At 47.2% G+C, this 23,841-nt stretch overlaps 2 protein-coding genes and 1 long non-coding RNA gene across 24 annotated transcripts in view; 1 reads left to right on the top strand and 2 right to left on the bottom strand.

The window, feature by feature from the left end:
• The window catches only part of ENO2 (enolase 2), an 8,196-nt gene extending 7,513 nt beyond the window's left edge, over nucleotides 1-683 (bottom strand). Inside the window, exon 1 of the mRNA XM_001497578.7 lies at nucleotides 239-683. The gene's annotated coding sequence lies outside the window, so the exon portion shown is untranslated. The remainder of the gene's footprint in view (nucleotides 1-238) is intronic.
• LRRC23 (leucine rich repeat containing 23) lies at nucleotides 659-23,841 on the bottom strand. 22 transcript variants are annotated; one of them, XM_070270919.1, is made up of 10 exons: nucleotides 21,097-21,279; nucleotides 20,888-20,965; nucleotides 14,329-14,527; nucleotides 5,988-6,134; nucleotides 5,793-5,902; nucleotides 5,094-5,347; nucleotides 4,304-4,434; nucleotides 3,510-3,646; nucleotides 1,603-1,909; nucleotides 659-1,000 (listed from the first exon to the last, which is right to left on the bottom strand). In XM_070270919.1, exons 4-9 carry the CDS (start codon nucleotides 6,111-6,113, stop codon nucleotides 1,630-1,632), a joined length of 1,038 nt encoding a protein of 345 aa, XP_070127020.1. In that variant the 5' UTR covers nucleotides 6,114-6,134; nucleotides 14,329-14,527; nucleotides 20,888-20,965; nucleotides 21,097-21,279; the 3' UTR covers nucleotides 659-1,000; nucleotides 1,603-1,629. The 22 variants fall into 22 exon arrangements, 16 of the variants coding, with proteins under 16 accessions (XP_070127020.1, XP_070127017.1, XP_070127015.1 ...); XR_011439968.1 differs by lacking the exons at nucleotides 20,888-20,965; nucleotides 21,097-21,279 and adding an exon at nucleotides 23,644-23,828 and having other exon boundaries at nucleotides 1,531-1,909; XR_011439969.1 differs by lacking the exons at nucleotides 20,888-20,965; nucleotides 21,097-21,279 and adding an exon at nucleotides 17,193-17,995 and having other exon boundaries at nucleotides 1,531-1,909.
• On the top strand, nucleotides 17,796-18,706 carry LOC138924764 (uncharacterized). The gene is made up of 2 exons (XR_011439971.1): nucleotides 17,796-18,075; nucleotides 18,444-18,706. It is a non-coding gene; the product is annotated as an uncharacterized lncRNA (long non-coding RNA).

Below are 23,841 nucleotides of genomic sequence, written 5' to 3'. Positions count from 1 at the left end.
GAAAGACGCAGTTAGAGAGAAACAGGTGCAGAGAGGCCCGGCGCCCAAATGAGGAGGGGGCGACAGCCTGAAACCGAGAGGAGCGATCCGAGAAGGCCAGGGAAGAAGGGTGCCCAGGGGACGGAGCAGGTGCGCAGCGCCACTGGGCGAGAGATGCGCACAGGCCAGGGGAAAGGGACGAGGACCGCGGCGGAGGGGAGGGGGCCGGAGGGGCGCAGGGGTCTGGTCGGGGGTTCACCTCGGGGCTGCGACTCAGCCGGTGGCGGTGGCAGTAGCGGCGGCGGCGCAGAGAGAGCAGGAGTGGCAGCGGCGGCGGCGGCGGCTGCGGCTCCCGGGCGGCGGGCGGCGGGCGGGGGGCGGGCGGGGGGAGGCGCCGATAGGGCCAGGCGGGCGCATGTGACCCGGAGCCCCCGATGAGTCAGGAGCCGCCGGCGGAGGCGCACGTAGGAGCGCGGGTGGGGGACCGACGGGAGTGGGATGGGGGAGGGCTCAGGGGAGAGCGATGGGGGAGGGGCTGGGGGCCACCCAGGACCTGACCCCCCCCAGAGCCCACGCGCGCTCATACCACGCCCTGACCCCCTCGAAAGTCAGAGGCGCAGCCTCACACCGGTGATCATCCAGTGATGCCCATATGACAAACTCAGTCTCACAAACCCGGTCAGACACGAGTAGCAAAATGTCTCTTTATTGAAACATGGAATTGTTCCTAACACCCCAGCCTGCCTCCGCAGCGCCTCTGCAGCCAACTCTACAAGCATCCCCTCAGCCCCTCCAGGCCTAGCTCGCACCCCTACCTGCCGGAGGGCTGCCCCTGCCTAGGCTCTGGGCCCACCCGCACCGCTGCTCAGGGCACCACTGCCCAGGTGCCCTTCACAGAGCCTGGGCTGCAGGCTGTGATGAATTCCCAGGGCTGGAGCAAGAGAAGGTATCCTCTAGGAATGTGGCAGCCCTCCTGACTGGGAGCCTTCTCAGTTCTTGGGGCCAGTGTCTTTTTAATTTCCTGGAGAAAGAGGACGGAAGTTAAGTTCCGGGGCCCTACTGCTTTCCCACTGCTGCCTCTGCCCCCATCGGAAGTACCCAGCTGCCACACATCCTAGGACTCGACTCGTCTCCTCAGTCTCCTTCTGCCTCGCCCTGCCCTCCTTTCTTCCCCTGACCCCTGAGTCCTATTATTTTTAGCTTCAGATTTTTAGTGCAGGATCTTCCTCTCCTCCCTTCTCTCCTGGGCCCAGCTGCATTCCTCATACACCACCACCAAGCTCCCTCCTCTGTCCCCCACCAGGCCCCAGACCTGTCCTTTCCAGCTGATCTTCACTCCATGTCACGTGTGGCTGCCTACCCCACAGCAGCATCTCTGCCTGCCACCCCAGTTCTTTTCACGTATTCTTCTGGCCTCCTGATGTATTTCCTAAGCCTTTTCTCAACTCCTCCCTGGCCCTTCCAGTTCATTCTCCCCACCCTGAGACACTCCCTGACTCCTAACCCCGGTCTCTCCAAGGCTTCTCTTTGCCTTATCCTTTCCTCACCCACCTCCTCCTATAGCAACTTCTCTTTCCCCTATAGGCCAGGCCCTTGGCCTCCTCTTCCTGCCAGCTTCCTTACTATCCTTGAAGGCTAGAAGAACCGCTGCTAGGTCGATGGTTGGTCCAATTCCAAGTCATGCTCGGGCTCAGCCTCCTGCTCCTGATCCTGCTCCTCCTTCATCCTCTGACGGATCTCATCGGCCTCAGCCCGCTCCTCCTCCTCGAAGAAGTCCTTGTCCAGGCGTTCGAGGTGTGCCATCTGCACCAGGGCCTCCTGGCGGTAGTCGTTCTCATCTGTACATGGGTTGTCCAGCAGCACCAAGGCTCGAAGCTTGGGCAGGTCCCGAAGCTTGGCTAGCTCCCCCAGGTCAGTCACCATGTTGCCCCTGCAGGTGCGGACAGGAGGGACTCACTGGGGAATAATGGGCTTTGGAACCCAGCTGCCAGGTATGAGGCCTCTGGGGGAATCTCCCACTGGGCTCCGGTTTCCCTGGAAACACTGCCTCTGTGGACTGGCCTGCCAAGCATTGCCAGATTTGCTGCAGAGGTGCTGTCCAGCCCTACTCCTTCCTGCTTCTGCTCTTCATGGAATCCCTGAGTGCCACAGTCTATTCTGTAACGTATCGTATTCATCCTTTTGGAGCAGCAAAGCTAGGTCACAACCCTGTTGTAGTTGGGGAGAAGGGGGTAAATCTCCCTTGCAGGGACAGCCTTCTGTGTCAATCACACCTAATCCAAGGTTAGACAGGAGGCCCCAGGCCAGTGGAGAAGGAACTGGGATCTAAGGTCATGGAGGAGGGTGCTATGTTGGTGCTCCCCACAGGAAGGAACCTGGAGCTTGGGATGGATTGGGGTTTCCCTGCCTGAAGAACAAGGTTCATTTCCTAATGTGCCTCCCTGTACAGCACTCTGTTTATTTTCATGTTCTTGCCTCATGCCTTTATGAAACCAGGTTTAAATGTTTCAGCATTATCTCAGTGGAGGTGTTGAACCTCACACAGTGTTTCTCACTGGGAGTGCTACATGCGCTTTGTGCTGGACCGTCCTGTACATTGAAGGAAAGTTAGCATCTTTGGTCCCAGAGCCACGTCCCGGTCATCGAGACAACCCCTCCCCTCTATACTTACTTCTAAACAACCCCAGTTAACAGCCACTGAGGAGGGTCTATCTTCCTGTCTAGACCACTAACAGGAAAATAGCACCCTCACCCCTCACCCTACCAGACCAATGTGGCAGAGCTCATCAGCAAGAGATTGCTCCAGGAGTCAGGGCAGGAAGTGGGGCTTCAAGGTGCCCCTGTCCCTACTTGGAGATTCTCTTCCCATTGGCAGCCTAGAGGATTTGGCCTTGTTGACTAAGAAGGCAGCTTCTTTACATTTTTGCTTAAAGAAACACACATAAAATCCTCCAGCCAGCAAGAGATGCTGAAGGAAAATTTCCCGTGATCCCCAGTGCCTTTCTATCTAGAGATTTTCTTTCAAATACTCTTCTCTCTCAAATCTGAGCACATCTTGTGTTTTATATCAGTAAGTGTTTTATATCATCCCTTACAGGTGGGGCTCAGGACAAGAGAGGCAGGAAATGGGAAGGGGAATTGGGGTCCAGGAGATGGAGAAGGGCAGTGGAAACATATGGGATAAGGCCAAGAAAAGAGAGTTGGAGCCAGACTGAGAGTCCCTTGAGAACAGGGACCATCGCTGATTCCTTTAGATGTTCCCGAAACCCAGCACAAGGCCTGGCACATAGCACATCCTCCATAACTGTGCAGTGCACAAATAAGGATTCAGGGGTCTCAGGCTATAAAGGTCTCAGTGTTGCAATTAGGACTGAATGTAAAGGAAAGGAAGGGGAAGGATCAGGATGGAAGATGAGGTGAGAATCTGGGAGTGGGCTAAGAGTGGGGGATTGGGGCCAGGGGGGAACACAGGGTCAAAAGCTGCTCCTGGCCAGGGTAGGAGCAAGGTGGGGCCTGGAGGAGATACATACCTCAGGTTGAGGTACTGCAGTGACTTCATTTCCTTGGAGAAGCCACTCAGAGTTTCAATCTGGTTGTCTCGAAGATGCAAGGTAGTGAGATTGCTAAGGTTCTCCAAGCCTTCCACCTTCTTCAGCAAGTTCTGGGCCTAGACTCCAGGATACAGTCGATAGATTGGGAAAGGGGAGCAGGGGTAGGGAAGGAAGAGAAGTCAGAAAGAGATGCAGCAAAAGAGGAAATCTAAGGAGGGAGGGAGGGGTGCAGGAGGGGAGTGAGGTGGGTGGAGATTGGTGTAGAGAGTAAAGAAGTCCAGGAGAGGCTGCCAGGCCAGAGAGTGGTCAGCAGTAACCCCTACCTCTCATCCCCCTGAAGCCACCTCTAATTAGGGAGGAGATGCTTCGACCCACCCCCAGGTCCAAGAGCCCCCACTGCTCCACTGAGGAGAAATGGCTTCAGCACCATTCTGGAATGAAGCAGCTCAGGAGTCTAAAAGGCCAAACATTTAAGTGGCCTCCTCAGCCTGAGGTCTGTACCTCAGTTATGGCACACTATGCTGCTATCTGTATCAAAGTAAATCGTCTCTGCGTTATCCACGCCTTATATATTAGCCCTGCTAGGTGGTAAGCACCTTATCTGTTTTAACTCTGCATCCCCACAGCACCTGGCACCAGGTAGGGCTCAACAAGTGATACCAACTATCACTATGATGATGGAGTTAGTAGCTGAGCTACTAGAAGCCAGGCATCCTGGCCCCAGGACAGTGCCCTCTTTCCTGCAACAACCACCCTCTGGCCCTGTGAGTTACCAGGAAGAGGTTCTTCAGCTTAGGAAGGTTGATTCCCAGGGTGCTGTCCAACAGGTTCCCCCGAAGCTCCAGTGTATGCAGGCTGATCAGCTTTTGGGGGTCCAGACCTGTCACCATGCGGATGCGGTTTCCTGAGGAGCAGGAGGGTGTCAAGAGCTCAAAGGGCCACTCTGAACGTTCAGCACTACAGCCTGGACTTTGGCATCATCCTCTCCCTTTAATGCTATGTGGGTATGAGGAGGGACAGCTCCAGATTAACGCTTCCAGGGCCCTGGGGCAAGTGGTCTGGTAGTCAAGGGCCTGATGGACCTGTGCACCTAAGCCTTTGAGGAGTGAATGAAGAGTGCCCAGCAATCCACATGGCTACCTCTCACTCCTCCATCAAGTCTTTGCTCAAACGTCAGCTTCTCAGTGATGCTTGTCCTGACCAACCTGTTTGAAATTGCCCACTGTGCCCCCTCACTCCCTTTACCTTGATCTATTTTTTCCAGAGCATGTATCTCCTTTTAATATACTACATAAATTGACTTATTTATTGTCTTCATTGATAACTGTCTGTCTCCCCCAACTAGAATGTAAGCTACACGAGAATAGGGATTTTCTTTGTTTTGTTCACTATTCTATCTCCAGCACATAGAACTGTCATAATGAGTTATAATGAGTGTCTGTCTGAATGAGTGAATGAATGAATGCAGATTGCTATGTGGCACAGCCAAAGATCACACTGCGCACTTCTGTTGGCCCCAGGCTAGGAAGGAAAGAATCTTGTGTAGCCATCCTAAGGCCCCACCTTTGAGATCCAGGCTGCCCAGACGAGGATGAGAGATGCCCTCAGTGTCAGTGATCTGGTTATGGGCAAAACTGGCAATCTGCAGGTAGGGCAGCTCGTTCAGCTGGGCGCTCCGCAGCCGGTTGCCATCAGCCTTGAGCCAGAGCAGGTGTGTGAGGTAATTGAGTGGGTACAAGTCTGTCAGGTGGTTCTCAGAAACATCCACATAGCGCAGATGGATGTAGGAACGCAGCAAGTAGATGTCTGTCAGATCTCTAGGAGGTGGCAGAGGCCAGGGTTAGGGTTAAGAATCCAGCAAGGACGGGTAGAGGTGCTAAATCAGGGGCAATATGGAGATGACTTATAGTGGGGAGAAGAATAGGTGACAGATGGGCAGGGTGAGGAGGGGGAAGAGAGGTAGGTGGGTTCTTAGCAATGGACAGGGACCTTGTGTCTGTGGATGACTGAGAACCAATACCCTGAAGGACAAGAGTGGGAGTCCAGCAGGTATCCCCCCACATACCCTCACAGTCTCCAGTTCCCAGGCCAGCTGTGACATAGCGAGTCACAGGGCTCCTGAAAAGTAAATTCTATCCTTCCCTCCTCACTGGCCCAGGAGGAAAGAGATCCAAACTCTCAGCCAAAACACCCAGGAATGAGAGTGAAAAAGGAGATTGGGCCCTAGATCCTCAGTCCTCTTCTGGTCCCCCATAAACGCACCTCTCTTTAAGCTCCAGCTTGACATAAGCATGAGCCAGTCCACTGCCTGTCTTACAGAGCAGAGAAAGCCCTTCCTTCATCATGTCCTCCGTGAGGGGGCTGGGCATCCACTGCAGGAGGAAGTGTGATCAGGCATCCCTTTCCAGCCCATCCCCATCCCTTAGCCCTAGGACCCCTCTGTTCCCATGTGCTCACTTCCTCAGGGAGTTCTTCCCCCTCCTTCCTGTAGTCCTCCCACTCCTCTGTCTCCTTCTCATCATCTTCCTTTTCCAGATCATCCGGGTCTGGTTCAAAGTCTTCCAGATCATCTTCATCTGACATCTTTCTTCCCTGCTGAGGGCTCTGGAATCAGATCAAGCAAGGTCCTTGTCCTGAGAAAGAAGGGTCTCCTCAGCGTCTTCCAACCCTCGGCTCCCTCACCTCGGTTGACCGGGTGCCCCTCCCATCCCCCCATCACCCCTGACCTCTTCCTAACTATGCTTCTTTCCTCCTTGCCGTGAACATCTCTTTTTGACTCCCAACCTCTTCATACTTCCCACCAAGGACCCCTGTCTCTTCAGGATGCCTTCCCAGACTCCTGACACCTTTCCTGCTCTTCACAGTGGTGGCTCCAACTCTCCTCCAGCAGCTCGGTGGTCTCCCTGCTTTCTAGACTCTTCTCTCCCCAGTTCTTCTCACCTCTTCTTTAAACCACCTTCTCCTCAAATCTCTCCTACTGATCCTTCCCCTCCACTCCCCTTCCGTCCTTAACCCCTGCTCCCCTCGTTTCTTCTAACTCTCCCACCCTGCTTAGCCCCATTTCCCATCTCCTCTGGGACACCAGCCTGACACGGTCTCCAACCCTCCCACCCAATCCTTCGCACAGGGGCGCAGACCCTGGTTCTGCTCCACTAGAAGCGGTTTCGGAGAGGGTCTTGGCCTGGAGAGGGAGATTGTTTTGAAAGAGCCGCAAGGGGTGAGGAGGCGTTGCGTACTGCTGTTATGGCAACCGAGGGGGTGGGCGGGGCACTTGGCTTCCGCAGTGGCAACCGTTGAGAGAAGGGCGGCGAATAACTGAACTGAAAATCCGCCCCGGGGCCAGTGGGTCAGCAGTTGCCTGGTTACGAGCTCAATTTCCTGATTCCAAGAACCCGGATGAGACTCAATAATTGGCAGACGGCACAGAATAATGGGCGGGGCTTAGAAGGGTGCAGAGAGAGGAGGTGGGGCTAGCCATTACGTCACTCGAGACCTTAATTGGACCGGACATCCTCAATGCAAAAGTATTGTGAATTTAAAAGAAACTCATCCCCTGAAGCAAAAAGGGGGAAAGAGGAGCAAGAAATACCAAGGTAAGTGGTCTGGTTCCACCACCACCCAGGTCCCACCCTTTAGTTATTTTCAGGTAGACCTTTGGCAGGTGGCTTGACGGAGTGGAAGGAGCCCAGGCCCAGAGAATCTTGAGACCTGGGTTGGAGTCTTAGCAGATCTGCGGGTTACTACCAATTTACCCAAGCTTCACCCTGTCGTCTGTAAAATAGGCTTAACTATACCAACTGACAGGGATCGAGTATGAGTCTAATCTCTGCTAAAGCGCTGTAAAGATGGCTAAACCCAGTTTAGGAGCATTTCACTCCTCACACCCTCGACTAGTTTGATCAAACCTTTAGGGGATAGTAAGGGAGAAAATCCAACCTGTGTCTACCAAAATAGTCCTCATCCAACAGTGTGATACAAATAATCAACAAGAACGGATACAGCCACACCCGGACACTCAGGCCTGTGTGACTTGTTGAAGGAAACAAAAAAGAGAAAGGTTGAGATGCAACAAACATTTCTGGAGAGTTTGTGCCAGACATTGTGTGAGATGCCTTTACAAGGAATATTTAATCTCCACACCTGTCCTGTGAGACAGATATTTGAAAGAAGAGGAAACTAAGGCTCAGGGAGGTTAATATTTATGACACAATTCCTGCCTGGGGAAAGGGGGATATTACCAATCTTGTAGAATCTAATACAAATAAAACAATTTAGCCAACAAGGCAAGATATCAAGTAATTGCTAAATGGTGCATTACAGGCTGTCTATAATATGCAAAGTGGTCTGATGGAAGATGTGGGCCGGAAATCAGGAAATACCTCCTGCCCTGTCCAGCTTGGGTAATATAGTTAATAGACAAATCTGTTCACTTGATGTCATGGAACTAGCAGACGCCAGGTTAGAGACACCAAGTTCAAAACCCACTCTACCATTGAACAGCTGTGTGTGCCTCAGCAGGTTATATAATTTTACAAGGTTTAATTTTCACAGCTTGTGAAATGGGGTTAGAAATGTCCACCTCAAAGGATTGTTAGAAGGTTAAAAGAGACAATGTGGGTAAATTACCTTGCACTTAGTTGACCCTCAGTAAATGTCCCTGCCCCTCTCCATCCCTTGCTTCAGTACTGGGTTGTTGTGAGGAATAAGAAAGGGTGTGTATGGTTCGGATCCCTGGTGCGGACATGGCACCGCTTGGCAAAAGCCATACTGTGGTAGGCATCCCATGTATAAAGTAAAGGAAGATGGGCATGGATGTTAGCTCAGGGCCAGTCTTCCTCAGCAAAAAGAGGAGGATTGGCTGTAGTTAGCTCAGGGCTAATCTTCCTCAAAAAAAAAAAAAAAAGGTATGTATGAAAGCACTCGGAAGGGCTAGAAGTGCTATGCAAATGAGAGTAGTTGTATTGTTGGAATGCAGAGAAAGGAAAAACCCACGTAGTTTGATGTAGTCAAGAGAAAGAACGTGGTTTTCCTTGGCCCAGAAGAAAGAACACATTAGGTGGGAAGAAAAGATGTGACATAAAGATTAGGGAGGTATCAGTTAGCTTACTTTTGTTAAGCACTTACTCTGTGCCAGGCTGTATGTGCTGGGCACTCAAGGACATTAAACACAGTCCCTTCAGGGGGCTTACAGTCCAGTGACAAAGTAAACAAGTAATTCCATATAATGAGACAGATATTATAACAATGATACCTAATACTTACAGAGCTTTTACTAAGTGCCAGGGGATAATTTGACAGTACATGATATCATATCTTGAGGGCAGAGATTCCAGACAGAAGAAGCACCTTTGGTAAGGCCTGGAGGGGAAAGAGCTCAGTGCCTGTGTGAGGCCGGCAGGTGGTTCTGCTGGCTGGAACAGTGCTGCGCTCAGAGGGATGAGGGAGGAGCAGCAGACAGGGCTGGACCACACTAAGGAATCTGGACTTCATCCTGAAAGCTGTGAGGAGCCAGTGGAGGTTTTATTTTGTGTTTCATTGACAAGGACGGAACCTACACCATGTAATGAGAGCTAGATACTTCATGTCCTCTTTGATGACATCCTTTCCCCAGTGGCTGGTCTAGATAGAATCTCCTTTGATTATAAAAATAATATTTAGTTAAACTAAAAATGCAAATAATAGATGTATATAGAGGAACATAAAAGTCCATGATCTCCCTCAGCACCACTCTCATTTATTAATAAAGACATAAATTTTTAAAAAAGAGAAATAGTATCAATCATACATACTGTTCATCAACTGGATTATTTTCACTTAATAATATGTCTTGGACATCTTTCATATCACTAAACATAAATCTACCTCTTTTCAATAGTTGTCTAGTCTTCCATTATATGGATATATGGTAATTTTTTAACTCTTCCCTATTGATGGATATTAACTTTTTAAAAAAATTGCCAGGGCTGGCCTGTGGCACAGTGGTTAAAATGCGCACGTTCCGCTTTGGCGGCCCGGGGTTCGCCGGTTCAGATCCCGGGTGTGGACATGGCACAGCTTGGCAAAAGCCATGCTGTGGCAGGCATCCCACGTATAAAGTAGAGGAAGATGGGCGTGGATGTTAGCTCAGGGCCAGTCTTCTCAGCAAAAAGAGGGAGGATTGGCAGTAATTAGCTCAGGGCTAATCTTCCTCAAAAAAAAAATTGTCAACATTATAAACAATGCTCCATAAAAATCCTCATAGATAAATCTTTACTCTGCTGCATGTGTACTTATACATGTAGCAGTACTTCTCAAATTTTAATGTGCATAGCAATTGCCTGAGGATCTCATTAAAATGTAGATTCTGAGCCAGCCCTGATGGCCTAGTGGTTAAAGTTCTTTGTGCTCTGCTTCTGTGGCCCGGGTTTGGTTCCTGGGCGTGGAACTACACCACTCATCTGTCAGTAGCCATGCTGTGGCGATGACTCACAAAGAAAAACTAGAAGGGAGCCAGCCCAGTGGTGCAGGGGTTAAGTTTGCACATTCTACTTCGGTGGCCTGGGGTTCACTGGTTCGGACCCTGGGTGCAGACCTATGCACTGCTTGGCAAACTATGCTGTGGCAAGTGTCTCACATATAAAGTAGAGGAAGATCGGCACAGATGTTAGCTCAGGGCCAGTCTTCCTCAGCAAAAAAAAGAGGAGGATTGGTAGCAAAGGTTAGCTAAGGGCTAATCTTCCTCCAAAAAAAAAAATGAGAAGAACTAGAAGGACCCACAACTAGAATATACAACTATGTACTGGGGCTTTGGGGAGGGGAAAAAAGAAGTAGATTCTGACCCCTCAACTGATGCCAATGCTCTGGTCCACAGACCACACTTTGAGTAAAATGGTTCTGTGAGATACATTCTTAGGAGGTGCAGTTTCTGGTTCAAAGGGTATGTACCTAACTTTGCTAATCTTAATAGGTTGAAAAATGGATTGGTCATTATTATTTTAAATTTTCTTTTCTGAGGAAGATTAGCCCTGAGCTAACATCTGTGCTAGTCCTCCTCTACTTTGTGGGTTGCCACCACAGTATGGCTGATGAGTGGTGTAGGTCTGCACCTGGGATCAGAACCCGCCAACCTGGGCCGCCGAAGCAGAGCGTGCCGAACTTAACCACTATGCCACAGGGCCGGACCCTAACGTGCATTTTTTGATTGTTTGTGAGATTGTTTCTTTTTATATATCCATGTGTTTGAATTTATTTTACCAAATGCCTTTTCCTAACTTTTTTCACGTTTCTGCCGTGTCATTTTTTTTCATTGATTCGTAGAAGCTCTTTATGATTTGGATGTTAACTGGCAGAGACTGCCAGTTGCCTACCTAATATTCATTCTTCCCTTCTTCCTTACTAACACAACTGTTTTTAAACAGTTTTATTAACATATAGTTCACATACCATAAAATCCACCCATTTAAAATGTACAGTTCAATGGCTTTTTGTACTCAGAATTGTGCACCCATCACCACAATCAATTTTAGAACATTTTCCTTACCCTAAAAAGAAACCCTGTACCCCTTAACCATCACATCCCAATCCCCCCCTCCACCCCTGCCCCTGGCAACCACTAATCTACTTTGTGTCTCTATAGATTTGCTTATTTTGTACATTTTATATAAATGAAATCACGCACCATGTTGTCTTTTGTGACTGGCATCTTTCACTTAGCATTGCGTTTTCAAGGTTCATCCATGTTGTAGCATGTATCAATACTTCACCCCTTTTAATTGCTGAACAACATTCTGTTGTGTGGTTTATACCACATTTTATTTTATTTCTTCATTCATCAGTTGATGGACATTTGGGTTGTTCCCATTTTTGTCTATTATGAATAATGCTGCTATGAACATTCATGTACAAATTTTTGTGTGGCTGTGTGTTTTCCTTTCTCTTGGTTATATATGCAATGAGTATAAATATAAAAATAATACTCTAGGGGCCGGCCTGGTGGCACAGCGGTTAAGTTAGCACATTCTGCTTCTCGGCAGCGCGGGGTTCGCCGATTCGGATCCTGGGTGCAGACATGGCACTGCTTGGCAAAAGCCATGCTGTGGCAGGCGTCCCACATATAAAGTAGAGGAAGATGGGCACGGATGTTAGCTCAGGGCCAGTCTTCCTCAGCAAAAAGAGGAGGATTGGCAGCAGTTAGCTCAGGGCTAATCTTCCTCAAATAAATAAATAAATAAAACAATACTCTTAGTATCAAAATATAGGATTCTGTGTTGTAATGAATGGATTCCAAAGGAGGATGTGATTCTTTGCCACATGGAGATTTCATTCTAAAATATTTACAGTATTAATACAGTCATTCATTTATTCAACTGTATATATTGAGTTCCTAATGTGTAACAGGCACTTTGCTAGGGAGCCTGAAAGAAAATATAAGCAAATCCCCAGAAGGAAACTATTTTCACTTGAAAAATTTATTACAAATAGAACCTAACCTCAGGTATTTCAACTTAATTTATTGGCAATTTTTTCCTTACAAGTGAAACTGTAAGGAGTGGAATTGCTGGGTCTTATGGTAACTATTTCACTTTTTGAGAAACTGCCAAACTGTTTTCCAAAGTTGCTGTACCATGTTACATTTCCACTAACAGTGTTTGAGGGTTCTAATTTCTCCACATCCTGGCAAACATTTATTCTCATCTGTGTTTTTGATTATAGCCATCCTAGTGGATGTGAAGTGGTATTTCATTGTGGTTTTGATTGTATTTCCCTGATGGCTAAAGATGGTGAGCATCTTTTTATGTGTTCATTGGCCATTTGTATATCTTCTTAGGAGAACTATCTATTCAGACTCTTTGCTTATTTTTTAATTGGGTTGTTTGTCTTCTCATTATTGAGGTAACTAACAGAACTTTTATATTATTGAGGTAGCTTGTGCCCAGCTAAAAAATATTTCTCAACCTCCACTGCTGATAGGTCAGTGACATATTAGTGAAAGTCATTGGGTGAAACTTCTAGAAAGTCCCTTTTTCCTCCTCCTCTTCCACTTACTTCCTGTCTAAAACAGAACTGTGATGGCTGGAGTTCCAGCAATGACATGGGACCGGAAGATGACCCAGAGAATATAAGTAAGCCACATGCTAAGATGCCAGAACAAAAGTGGAGAGCAGCCTTTAATACTGAAAATATCATGAAGCTGTGTGCCAACCCTGAACTGCCTACCTCCAGATTTTCTTTTTTTTTTTTGAGGAAGATTAGCCCTGAGCTAACTGCTGCCAATCCTCCTCTTTTTGCTACAGAAGACTGGCCCTGAGCTAACATCTGTGCCCATCTTCCTCTATATGTGGGACGCCTACCACAGCATGGCTTGACAAGTGGTGCCATGTCCGCACCCGGGATCTGAACCAGTGAACCCCGGGCCGCAGAAGCAGAATGTGGGAACTTAACCGCTGCGCCACCGGGCCAGCCCCTATGGGCACTTTTTTTTCTTTTTTCTTTTTTTTTTTTGAGGAAGATTAGCCCTGAGCTAACTACTGCCAGTCCTCCTCTTTTTGCTGAGGAAGCCTGGCCCTGAGCTAACATCCGTGCCCATCTTCCTCTACTCTTATGTGGGACGCCTACCACAGCATGGCGTGCCAAGCAATGCCATGTCCACACTGCTGAGATGTGGAACGTGCGAACTTAACCACTGCACCACCAGGCCAGCCCCAATGGGCATATTTTAAAATCACCACATAGATACATTAACTTTTTGTCTTTTATACACCCTGAAAATATTTTCCTAGTTTCTCTTTTCACTTTGTTCATAAAGTGTCAACTTAAAGAAATTTGACACTTGCATGTAGTCCAAACTGTGAGTCTCTTCCATAAGGCTTTGAATTATGTCTAGTTTAGAAAGCCTTTCTCACCCCTAAGGTTATGAAAATATTCTGTTGTATATTCTTCTAGTATTTAAAATTTTTTTTAGGGGCCGGCCTGGTGGCATAGCAGTTAAGTGCGCTTGCTCCGCTTCTCGGGGGCCCAGGGTTCGCCAGTTTGGATCCCAGGTGCGGACATGGCACTGCTTGGCAAAAGCCATGCTGTGGTAGGCATCCCACATGTAAAGTAGAGGAAGATGGGCACGGATCTTAGCTCAGGGCCAGTCTTCTTCAGCAAAAAAAGAGGAGGACTGGCAGTAGTTAACTCAGGGTTAATCTTCCTCAAAAAAAAAAAAGAATTAAAAAAAATTTTTTAGTTTTTAATTCATCTGGAATAATTTTTGTGTATAGTGTGAGGTAGGGATCTAACATTTTGCCAAAAGGGGAGCCACTTTCCTCAATACCGTTTCTTGATTCATCCCATCCTTCCCTACTGATTTGAAATGTCATCTTTATCATATTTTTTTCATTATTTTCCATTGATTTATATATACCTGGCTACTTCTGCTCTAGTACCACACTGTCATAACTATTGATATTTCGATATATGTCATGTATCCTGCTACCTTATTAGTTCTAAGAATAGACAGTCTATCTATTGGATAGAGAGAAGTGGATAGACATATACATACATATATCTATACTGTGTATGATTCACTGAAGGTGGAAGAATCTTGAAGCAGAAAGATTAGGAAGCTGAGGATGATAAGGGCCTGGAGTAAGGAGGTGGGATGGAGAGGAAAGTTCAACAATACTCAGAAATTGAATGCACATAGAGTATAAGGAAGAGGAATATATCCAAGGTTTGGCTGAATCTAGGGCTCCTGGGAAAACAGCATTGGCACTGAAAGGAAGAGAGAAGTTTGAACTTAAAACTGCAAAAGATGCTCAATTTCTTTGGGACTTACAGAGATTGCAATGGTAGTGGACCATCCACATGGAGATGTCCAGTAGACCACTGGAGACAGGGAGCTAGAGCTGAGCCTCAAGGCTGGCTGATCTTTCGGCTCCACAATGTCTTCCAGGACTGCAGTCTGCAGTAGCGGCTTCTCCTATGGCTGAGTCTTCCCATTGTCATGTGATGGTTGCAGGTAACAATCAGGGGACCTAAGTGAAACCATTCGCATTCAGCCAAGAGAGTTCCTTCCTGCTGCTTTCTCATAAGAGCAAGAACCTTCTTTTCCAGAAGCCCCAGTTATCCCTGGATTTATTTTTATGTGAACAAATAAATGTCCTTATGAAATTTCCTTTAATATCATTTGGTCAGAGTTTCTGTGACTCAATGGAAAGCATCTTGCTACACCTCTCCTTGCAAATCATTGACACTCAGAAGACTTCCTTTGTAGCTCTACCAGCCATAGTTTGCAGCACTTCAATAAAAGGAGTGTGTGTGTGTGTGTGTGTGTGTGTGTACGTGTGTTTCCCATATTTCACATTCAAATTCTACTCTAATGACTAAGGAACATCTGCATCTGTGATGTGTTGGTAACACAAGCTCTTCAGGGAGAACAAAAAGCCCTAACTTTTAGCATTTGCTGATTTCTCTGGTGTAACTACTCCCACCTTAGCTGATTTCAAGAGAGTAACTCATAATGTGGTGTTTCCACCACATAGATACAGTAGAAGTAAATACCTTCGTGAGCATAGATAATGGTAAAATTGTATGGGCTAAACTGTGTCCCCTGCCAAACTCATATTTTAAAGCCCTAACCCCCAGTACCTCAGAATGTGACTATATTTGGAGATAGAGCCTTTAAAGAGATAAAGTTAAAACAAGGCCATTAGGGTGGGCCTGAAACCAATCTGACTCATGTGAGTATAAGAAGAGGAAATTTGTACACAACGGTGCATGTGCACAGAGAAAAAGACCTGTCTGAGGACACAATAAGAAGGCAGCCATCTGCAAGCTAAGGACAGAGGCCTCAGAAGAAACCAAACCTACTGTCACCTTGCTCTTGGACTTCTTGCCTCTAGAATTGTGAGAAAATAAATTTCTGTTGTTCAAACTACCTAGTATTTTGTTATGGCAGTCCTAGCAAACTAATACAAAAATGTAATAAAATAATTACAAGGTGATGAGTTTGGAGTACTTTTTAACCTTTGTTTTTAATTTATTTAAATTATGTTATACAATTTTATTTTCAGTAATGGCTGTGTTTAACAACCGGCTCACAGAATTCATGAAAAATTAACAATCAGCTCTCCCAAGTCTGTAGGAGCCAGCTCCAGCACAGCAGTGCATATCCCATGGGTCCCAAATTTCTATTTCCAACCGAGAACTCTTTTCTCACTCCCAGGCTTATACAGCTAACCTCCTATTTCTCTGTTTATATGGCTCATGGACATCTCCCACTTAACATATCCAAAACCAAATTCTGTATCTTTTCCCCTAACCCTGCTTTGCCTTAGTGCTCCCTATATCACCATTCACATGTTCAAACCAGAAGCCCCGGTTCTCCTTGTCATTTTTTCTCCCTCAGTGACACGTTTTTCTCACTGGCCCCCCATGAATCTATCACCATATGTGATCTGTTCTACCTCCAAATATATCTTGAATCTATCTACTTCTCTCTTTCTTCTGTGACTCCTCTGTGGCCCAAACTACTATCATCGCTCTCTGGAACCTCCTAAGTAGTCTTCCTGATTCCACTCTTTCTCTCATCCAGCCATCTTCCATGAAGCAGCCATGGTAAGTTTTTTCAACCGTAGAGAGAACCCTCTATTTAGACCCCCTCAGGCTTTTCCCACTGATCTTAGGATAAAATGCTTACTCATCACCACGGCCTCTAAGCAAAGCCCAGCGAGGTCTGATGTGACCTTTGCTAGTGGGCTGGAGCCACGCAGCCTTCTTTTCAGTTCCTCCTACCACCAAGCTCTCTCCTTCTTTGGGGCTTTCACTTCTACAGGCACGTGTCACTTAACGAGGAGGCTAGTTCTGAGAAACGTGTCCCTAGGCAGTTTTGTGGTTGTGCAAACATCATAGAGTGTGCTTACACAAACCTAGATGGTATAGCCAACTACACACCTACGCTATATGGTACTCATCTTTTGGGACCACTGTCATACGTGCAGTCCACCGTTGGCCGAAGTAGTTATGCGCGCATGACTCGACTCTTTTTTTCTGTGCAGAACTCTAACTCCTGCCTATCCTCTAGGCCTCAGCTTAAATGGGACCTCCTCAGAAAGGCCTTTCCTGACCTCTCATCTAAATAGGATCCCCTCTTACAGTTCCCGTTTTCCTTGTAGCCGTAAACACAATTTGTCTTTGCATATGGATTTGTGGATCATCAAGTTTCTTCCCTTCTAGACTTCCTCAAGGACTTCTATTTTGGCTTCTTCCAGCTCCAACAGACCTTGAGTTTCAATCTGCCTCCTACTGCCTGGCACAGTGCATGCCACATAGTAATTGCTCAATAAATACTTTCTGAATGAATACTAAATGTGGTTTTTAAAAGTAATCAGGACACCTTCCCCCAGTCTGGATTTGCTCTTATAGATAAAATGCCCTGGGGCCGGCCCAGGTGGTGGCCCAGCGGTTAAGTTTGCAAGTTCTGCTTTGGCAGCACAGGGTTCCAAGGTTGGGATACCCCCCCCCCAACCCCCCAGGACCTACACACTACTTATTAAGCCACGTTGTGGGAGGCGTCCCACATATAAAGTAAAAGATGGGCATGGATAGTAGCTCAGGGCCAGTCTTCTGTAGCAAAAAGAGGATTGGCGGCAGATGTTAGCTCAGGGCTAATCTTCCAACAAAAAAGAAAAATGCCCTTACCTAGACCCCCCACTTTGAGGATCACTGATGAGGGGTGAACAAAGGACAAGCCAGGGAGATAGCCACAGTCAAGATTCACTACAAGAAAGTAGAAGCCCTGAAGGATATAAAGGTGGAAGGAAAACTAGAAAAAGTTGCGCCAGTGTTTCAAAAATCAGCAAGGATGAACAAAAGCGTATTGGATTTGGCAAGTGAAGACTTTTGATGACTGACTAATCTGGGCGAGGCTGGCAGGGTTCGAGAGAGAGTGGTCATGGTACTAGGCGTGCTCCTTTATACTGCAGTTTCTAACATAACCTGGCTGTCTCCCAGTTCCCGCCTCCCTCCTCCGGGGGAATGAAAAGATTCCCTGCTTTAGAGGGTCCCTAAACATCACTACCCTGATAGTGGGAAGAAGGCGAGAGAGATGGGGAAGGAAGGAAAATTTTCTGAGTGATGGAGGAAACGTAATCAAACTCGGGGTGTAAGCCTCCACAAGATTTGCAGAAGCACCAGTCCCTTCCACTCCGCTCAGCAGCCGGCGTAGAGGTCCCGAGCGCCGGCGCCCTCCCAGGGTGGGCTTTCAGCTTCAGGCCCTCGCTTCCGCCCTGGGGCCTTTGTTGCGGCACAGAACGTTCGAGACGCGAACGCCAGCGCCGGCCGGAGGCTGGCGAGCCGAGAGCTGCGGTGCAGGGGCGGGTCTGGGTTGCGGGCTCCTGCCTCGGTCGCGGCTGGCGGGTGGAGCAGCCGGGGAAGACACTCCGGGAGCCAGCCGGCCGCCAGGCCGCCGGGAGGCGCGCGAGCCCCTGGCCGCCGCCAGCCCCGCCGCGCGCCCGCTCACGTGAGCGCGCACGTGCCACCGCCCTCGTGAGTCGGCGCCCCGCCCCCGCGGGCCCTGCCGCGGGTACGTAACGGCCCCGGGCGGCGGCGGCATGCGCCGCGCGTCTCGCTCAGCTTTTCGTTCTGTCTGCAGTCGCCATTTTGTCCCCGCCCTGGCTGGTGCCGAGTGGCTTTTAGGTTTTGAGGGCCGATGCTGCCTCTTACCAGCTTTGAGTTTTGGGCAAGTGGTTTCACCTTTCCAAATCTCAGTTTATGAATCTGTAAAAGTGAGGATTAAATGAAAGACGACGGAGTTTCATCATAGACTTGATACCGGCCCTGATAGCAGTTCCCTACATAAACACCGCATATATGGGGTTAAAGCCAAAGGCACCCATCCCCTTTCCCTGCTTACTCCCTGGCTTCCTGACACTGTACTCCACCATCCAACAGGGAGGCAGACAACCAAGGACAGCCGCCTGTGGATTCCCTTATTCCGCCATCCTCCTCCCTGCCAGCAGCCTCACAAGGCCGAACGCAGGCTGGTGGGAAGGTGCCAACCAGCAAGGCCACAGGCTCCCCCTCCCTGCAAGCTGCCACATTCCTCACAACCTTTAAAACCCCCTGCCTCCCATCTTGCCGGGAGAGGAGACGAATTTGAGGGCTCACTCTCATCTTCCGGCTGACATCACCAGAAATAAAAACTTTTTCCTTTCCATTAGCCTGGTGTTCCAGTTTTATTTGGCCCCTCTTGTGTGTCTGGTAAAGAACCTATGTTTGTATCCAGTAACAGACACTTAACATGAATGGGACCATGCTCAGGTTAAATAGGGCAGAAGGTCGCCACCCACCATTCCACACGAGTGTGAGATGGGATGCTCTCTTGGCCCAGTTCTGGGCCTCTCAGTGTGTATTTTGTGAGGCTGACTGCAATTCTAGTGTTTTGCTTTTTAAAGTAGATTGGAGTGTTTTAAGATGCCTCTTTTCCATATAATATGACCCATCTGAAGGCAATCCAACCATTTCATTTGGCACCCAACCAAAGAAACAGCAATCCCTTGCCATGCTGGAAGAAAAACCAGCTTACGTCTGGAGGGGTGTCATGTCCAGCTCCAATGAGGACATAAATATGACCTCAAGAAATCCACATGTGCAGTCAAGATTCAACGAATTTGTGAAGCCAGGTCACCAAGTCCTGCTATAATTGCTACACTGACAGCAAAGTACCTGTGGTAAATCTTTAATGAAGGCTGAAAGGGCACTAAACTTATAACTGGCAGAAATGAACCAGAAATATGTGCCTAACAACAGCAATACATGGCAAAAAAGGAAAATGAAAAGCTCTTGGTCTCAAGTCACAGTTCAAACCTCCTGCCAGAGAAGGCAGCCTTTGAATGGAAGGATTTCAAAACCAGCCAGGGATGGCATAACAGTTTTAGAAACCACTTCAACCTCAAAAATGTGCAAACTGTTGGTGAGGCAATTTGTGGAGGAATAGGCAGCAGAACCCACTCAGAGCTACTAAAAAGAATTATTGGCCAAAGGGCTATCTACCAGAATATAATGAGGCTTGTGTCTTCGGGGGGGAAAAGGCCCAACTGCTTTTATATTTCCAAACTAGAAACAAAAGGCCCTGGTTTGAAAGCAACTGATGACCTCGTGACCACCTCTCTCTCCTTCTCTCGTGGTGGCAGTGTAGTTCTGTGTTTAATAAAGCCAGATGTATTCTACAGGGATACAAATCCCAGTGCCCTAAAAAAATCTGCTTGAACTCTAACAATCAAGTACAAAGTCCTGGGTGACTGCAGCACCTTCCTGACTTGGGTTTACAGTTCTACATTCTAGAAGTCAAGTAGGATCTCAAAGAGAAAGGCCTTGGCTTTAGTGTTGCTGATCACAGACAGCAGTACCACTCTGAAGTACCACACACTTCATGAGCGTGCTCATGAAGACATCGAAGTCTTCCTCCCCCCAACATCACCCCTATCCTTCACTCTGCTGATCCAAGCATGATTTGCTGTTTCAAAGCCATGTACATGAGGCTGAGAGTCCTCTTTTGACTCCCAGAGCCATTAATGCTGACCCTGATCTTAATGTGGTAATGAGCTGGAAATTCTTCAGTATTGCCAGTTGCATCATTTATATTAAACAGGCATGGAAACAATCAAGCCTAAAACAGTCCATGCATGTTTGGAAGAATATGTTTATGATTTTAAGGATCTTGTATTGACAAAGAAGTGAAACTCACTGTTCAAGTGGCCTAGCAAGTGGATCATATCAGCTTTGTGGAAGAAACTTAAGAACTTCTTGAGAGCCACAGAGAAATACTAATAAAAAGCTCAAGGAACTGATAAAAATCATCCCCAGAAGACAATGATATGATGAACAGGAAGAGAAGACCAGTTCAAATCTTCATAAATATGTTGAAGTGTTCCATGCTGCAAAATACCTAAATGATTTAACTTCTGAATAAATTCCTCTATGGATAGAAACCTGAAAATTACATGTGGTTAAATCTATGCATTGTAATTCCTTATAACCCAGCAATTCTGCACATAAGTATGTACCCAAGAAAAATGAGTGCCTAGGTCCACTGAAAGACTTGTACAATACTGTACAAGAGAGTACTGCCTTCTCTATAATAGCTAAAAACTGGAAACAACTCAAATGTCCATCAACAGTAGAAGGGATAAATTGTAGTATATCCATACAATGGAACACTGTAAAACAATGAAAATAATGAGCTACTATTTCATGCAACAACATGGATGACTCTCACAGACATAATGTTGAGAAAAATGTCAGACACAAAAGAATATATACTATATGGTTTCATTTATATGAAATTGAAGGAGAGGCAAAGCTAATCTATACTGATAGGGTCAAATAGGAATTACCTTGAGAGGTGTAGTGTCAGGGAAAGGGCAAGAAGGAGCCTTCTGGGATGCTGGAAATGTTCTTAATCTTGATCTTTTCTGGTGGTGGTCACACAGCATGTGTAAAAATACGTAAATATTTTTGTAATATGTAAAACTCGTTGAGCAATTTAAGATTAATATACTTTATATATGTTAATCTCAATTAAAAAGTAAAAAGTTAAAATTACTTGTAGCATTATGAACATTTCAGCTCCCATCAACAAACGTTTGAGCAGTTCAAGATTCAGTGGCAACAATTTGTGAATACCACGTTTTAAACAAGCTACAGCTGAGCAGGTGCGGTCAGCTTCTCAAGCCGAACTAGAGTTGGCCATGGCTTATGCTTGCTCTCTGTCCCCTAAGCCTCATCCACTTGGTTACCACACAGGTCCTGCACTAAGATTCATCATAGGCCACTATTCACAGTCATAATGTCATTATTTTTGTTGTCACACTGGCAAGACTGTCCGGGCTGGGTGGATGACAAGTGTTCAGGTTAACATCTTTTTAATATACTTTCTTCTTTCTCTTTAACTAAAATATGATAAAATTTTATTCTGTACGTCATTGTATATATACTGCCACATACTGTATTTTACACAAAACTAATATATGCTGTACCTAATAGAGTGGAGAAGAAGGGATTTTCAAGGGTAATTTTGAGTATGAGACATAGTTGTCGCCTTACCTCTCCACCTCTCTATTCCCGAAAAATATGAAGCTTGTAGCACAGTGGCTGACACACAGAAAGCACCAGTTCAGCCTGGACTCCCACCTCCCACAACCCACAAGTGCTCTCTCACCAAAGTTGCTGATGACAAAAAAAGTTTTGTCTGAGTAACCGAATTTGAATTTTCTGCTGCACTGTATCCTCATTCTACACACACTCTCCAGGTCCCCTCATTGATTCTCATAGTTCAACTCCTGACTACAGGCTGACACACCTCCCAAATTTCTATCTCCAGCCCAGGCCTCTGGCTTCCGCTCCAGACCTGCTGTTTTCAAGTGTGTTCTGGATGATTCCATCTGGTTGTTGCTCAGGTACCTCGAAAAACATGTCCTAAGATGAACTCATCATCTCTCTCTCCGACCATCCTGCCCTGCCCCCAATTGCCCTTCCTTCTGTCATCTCCATCTTCATTAGTGGCCCCACCTTCCAACAAAGTCTTCCAGGGTAGAAACCTCCCTTATTCTCTTTCCTTTCACTGCCTCAGCATCTAATCAGTCACGAAATCTCACAGTTCCATCAGTGTTTCTTGAATTCTTTTCATCCTTATTTCTACTGCCCCGTTTCAGGCTCTTGCATTTGTCACCTGGGCTGCTGGAACTGGTCTCCTTGCTTCCAGTCCTATTTCCCTCGAAACCTCCTCTACATGGCTGCCAGGGTGTTTTTTCTAAAATGAGTATCTGACCATGTTCCTCTCCTGCTTTTATGTATGTGGCTCCCCATTACTGGCCTGTCCTACAGGATACATGCATTCCTTAACTGGCCTGCAAGGCCTCCTAATCTGGCACTGACTGCTCTAGGCTTGTCTCTCCTGCTTCCTTTCCTGCTGCAGCAACCTGAAGTCTTTGAACTTCCCCAACCCACCTACTGCTTCTGGCTTTGTTCATGCTGACCCCTTTGTCTGGACTGCCTTCCACATGCAGCAACCCGAACCCAACCCCCATGCTGCAGAACCACTTCTCAAGCCAACCACTTCCTAGTCATTCTTTAAGATTCAGCCCAGTGTCATCTCCTCCAGGACACTGTTCTTTCCTAACTGCTTGATCCCCGATTAGAAGTCCCATCCTTTTTACTCCCATAATACCTTCTTTATATCTCCATAATTTCATCTACTACGTGATAAACTGTTTTATAAATGTTCTTGTAACCTCTTTGAGGATTCAATACTTAATCTTCAGTGCTTAACACAAATGATTAAATTTGAACCACAAACCATCTAAGTGCTTTACATATATATAACCTCACGGAATCCTCACTACACCCTATGCAGTAGATACCAATAGCATCTCCGTTTTACAGAGGAAGAAACAGGCATGGGGAGCTTCAGTAATTTGCCCATGGTCACGTGCATACTGGACTTCAGGTATTCAGATCCAGTCAGCCTGGCCCCACAGCTTGCATCCTTCACCACTATATCATATCACCTCTCTATAGAGTGGGCACTTAGTAAATGTTAGGTACACAATAATAGCTATGCTTTGTGAGTGTGTACTATGTACCAGGCTCCATGCTAAGTGCTTTACCCGAATTATTTCAACTCCACAACAACCCAATGAGGTAAGTACCATCATTATTCCCATTTTACATATGGGAAAACAGGTTTAGAGAAGTTTGGCAACCTCCCCAAGGTCACACAGCTAATTAGTGGCTAGCTTCACTCACAACCAAGGTCTTAACCACTGCACTGCCCAATGAGACCACAGCTCAGGAATGGATTGACATCCAGGATGAAGACTAGAACACAGAGACCTACGACACCTAGGCTCAGAGCCCAGAGTTCGGAACCTCAGAGATACAAGAGACTGACTCGAAACTGGGCCAGAAAGAGACCAGCCCAGAAACAGCGACCCAGAATCACAGGGACATGCAGGCGACCTGCCGGCCTGGGAAGCCAACAGATGTCAACACAATGGAAGCCCCTCCTGGACCCCATGGCCCTTATCTCTAGGGGCTCAGGAGTTGGTTGCCCAGGCTGCTCAAAGGTCTTGACGATGGAGAACAGACTTACAGGGATCCCAAAGCGATGATACCATCAAAGGGTTAATTCTGAGCCTGGACTGCCCCGGTGCGGACTCTGGGGCGGCCGGAGAAGGGTTAACCGCCAGGGAGAGCCTCCTCGCGTGGGGCGGTGACCAGAGGTTAGCTGCCCAGGAGGGGTCTCTATGGCGGCGTGGCTCGGGGCCGGGCGCTACCTGGGGCGGAGACT

Source organism: Equus caballus, chromosome 6 (genome assembly GCF_041296265.1).
Source record: "Equus caballus isolate H_3958 breed thoroughbred chromosome 6, TB-T2T, whole genome shotgun sequence".
Taxonomy (NCBI): domain Eukaryota; kingdom Metazoa; phylum Chordata; class Mammalia; order Perissodactyla; family Equidae; genus Equus; species Equus caballus.
The sequence above is the reverse complement of the archived record's forward strand: the minus strand, read 5'-3'. Positions and strand labels throughout refer to the sequence as shown.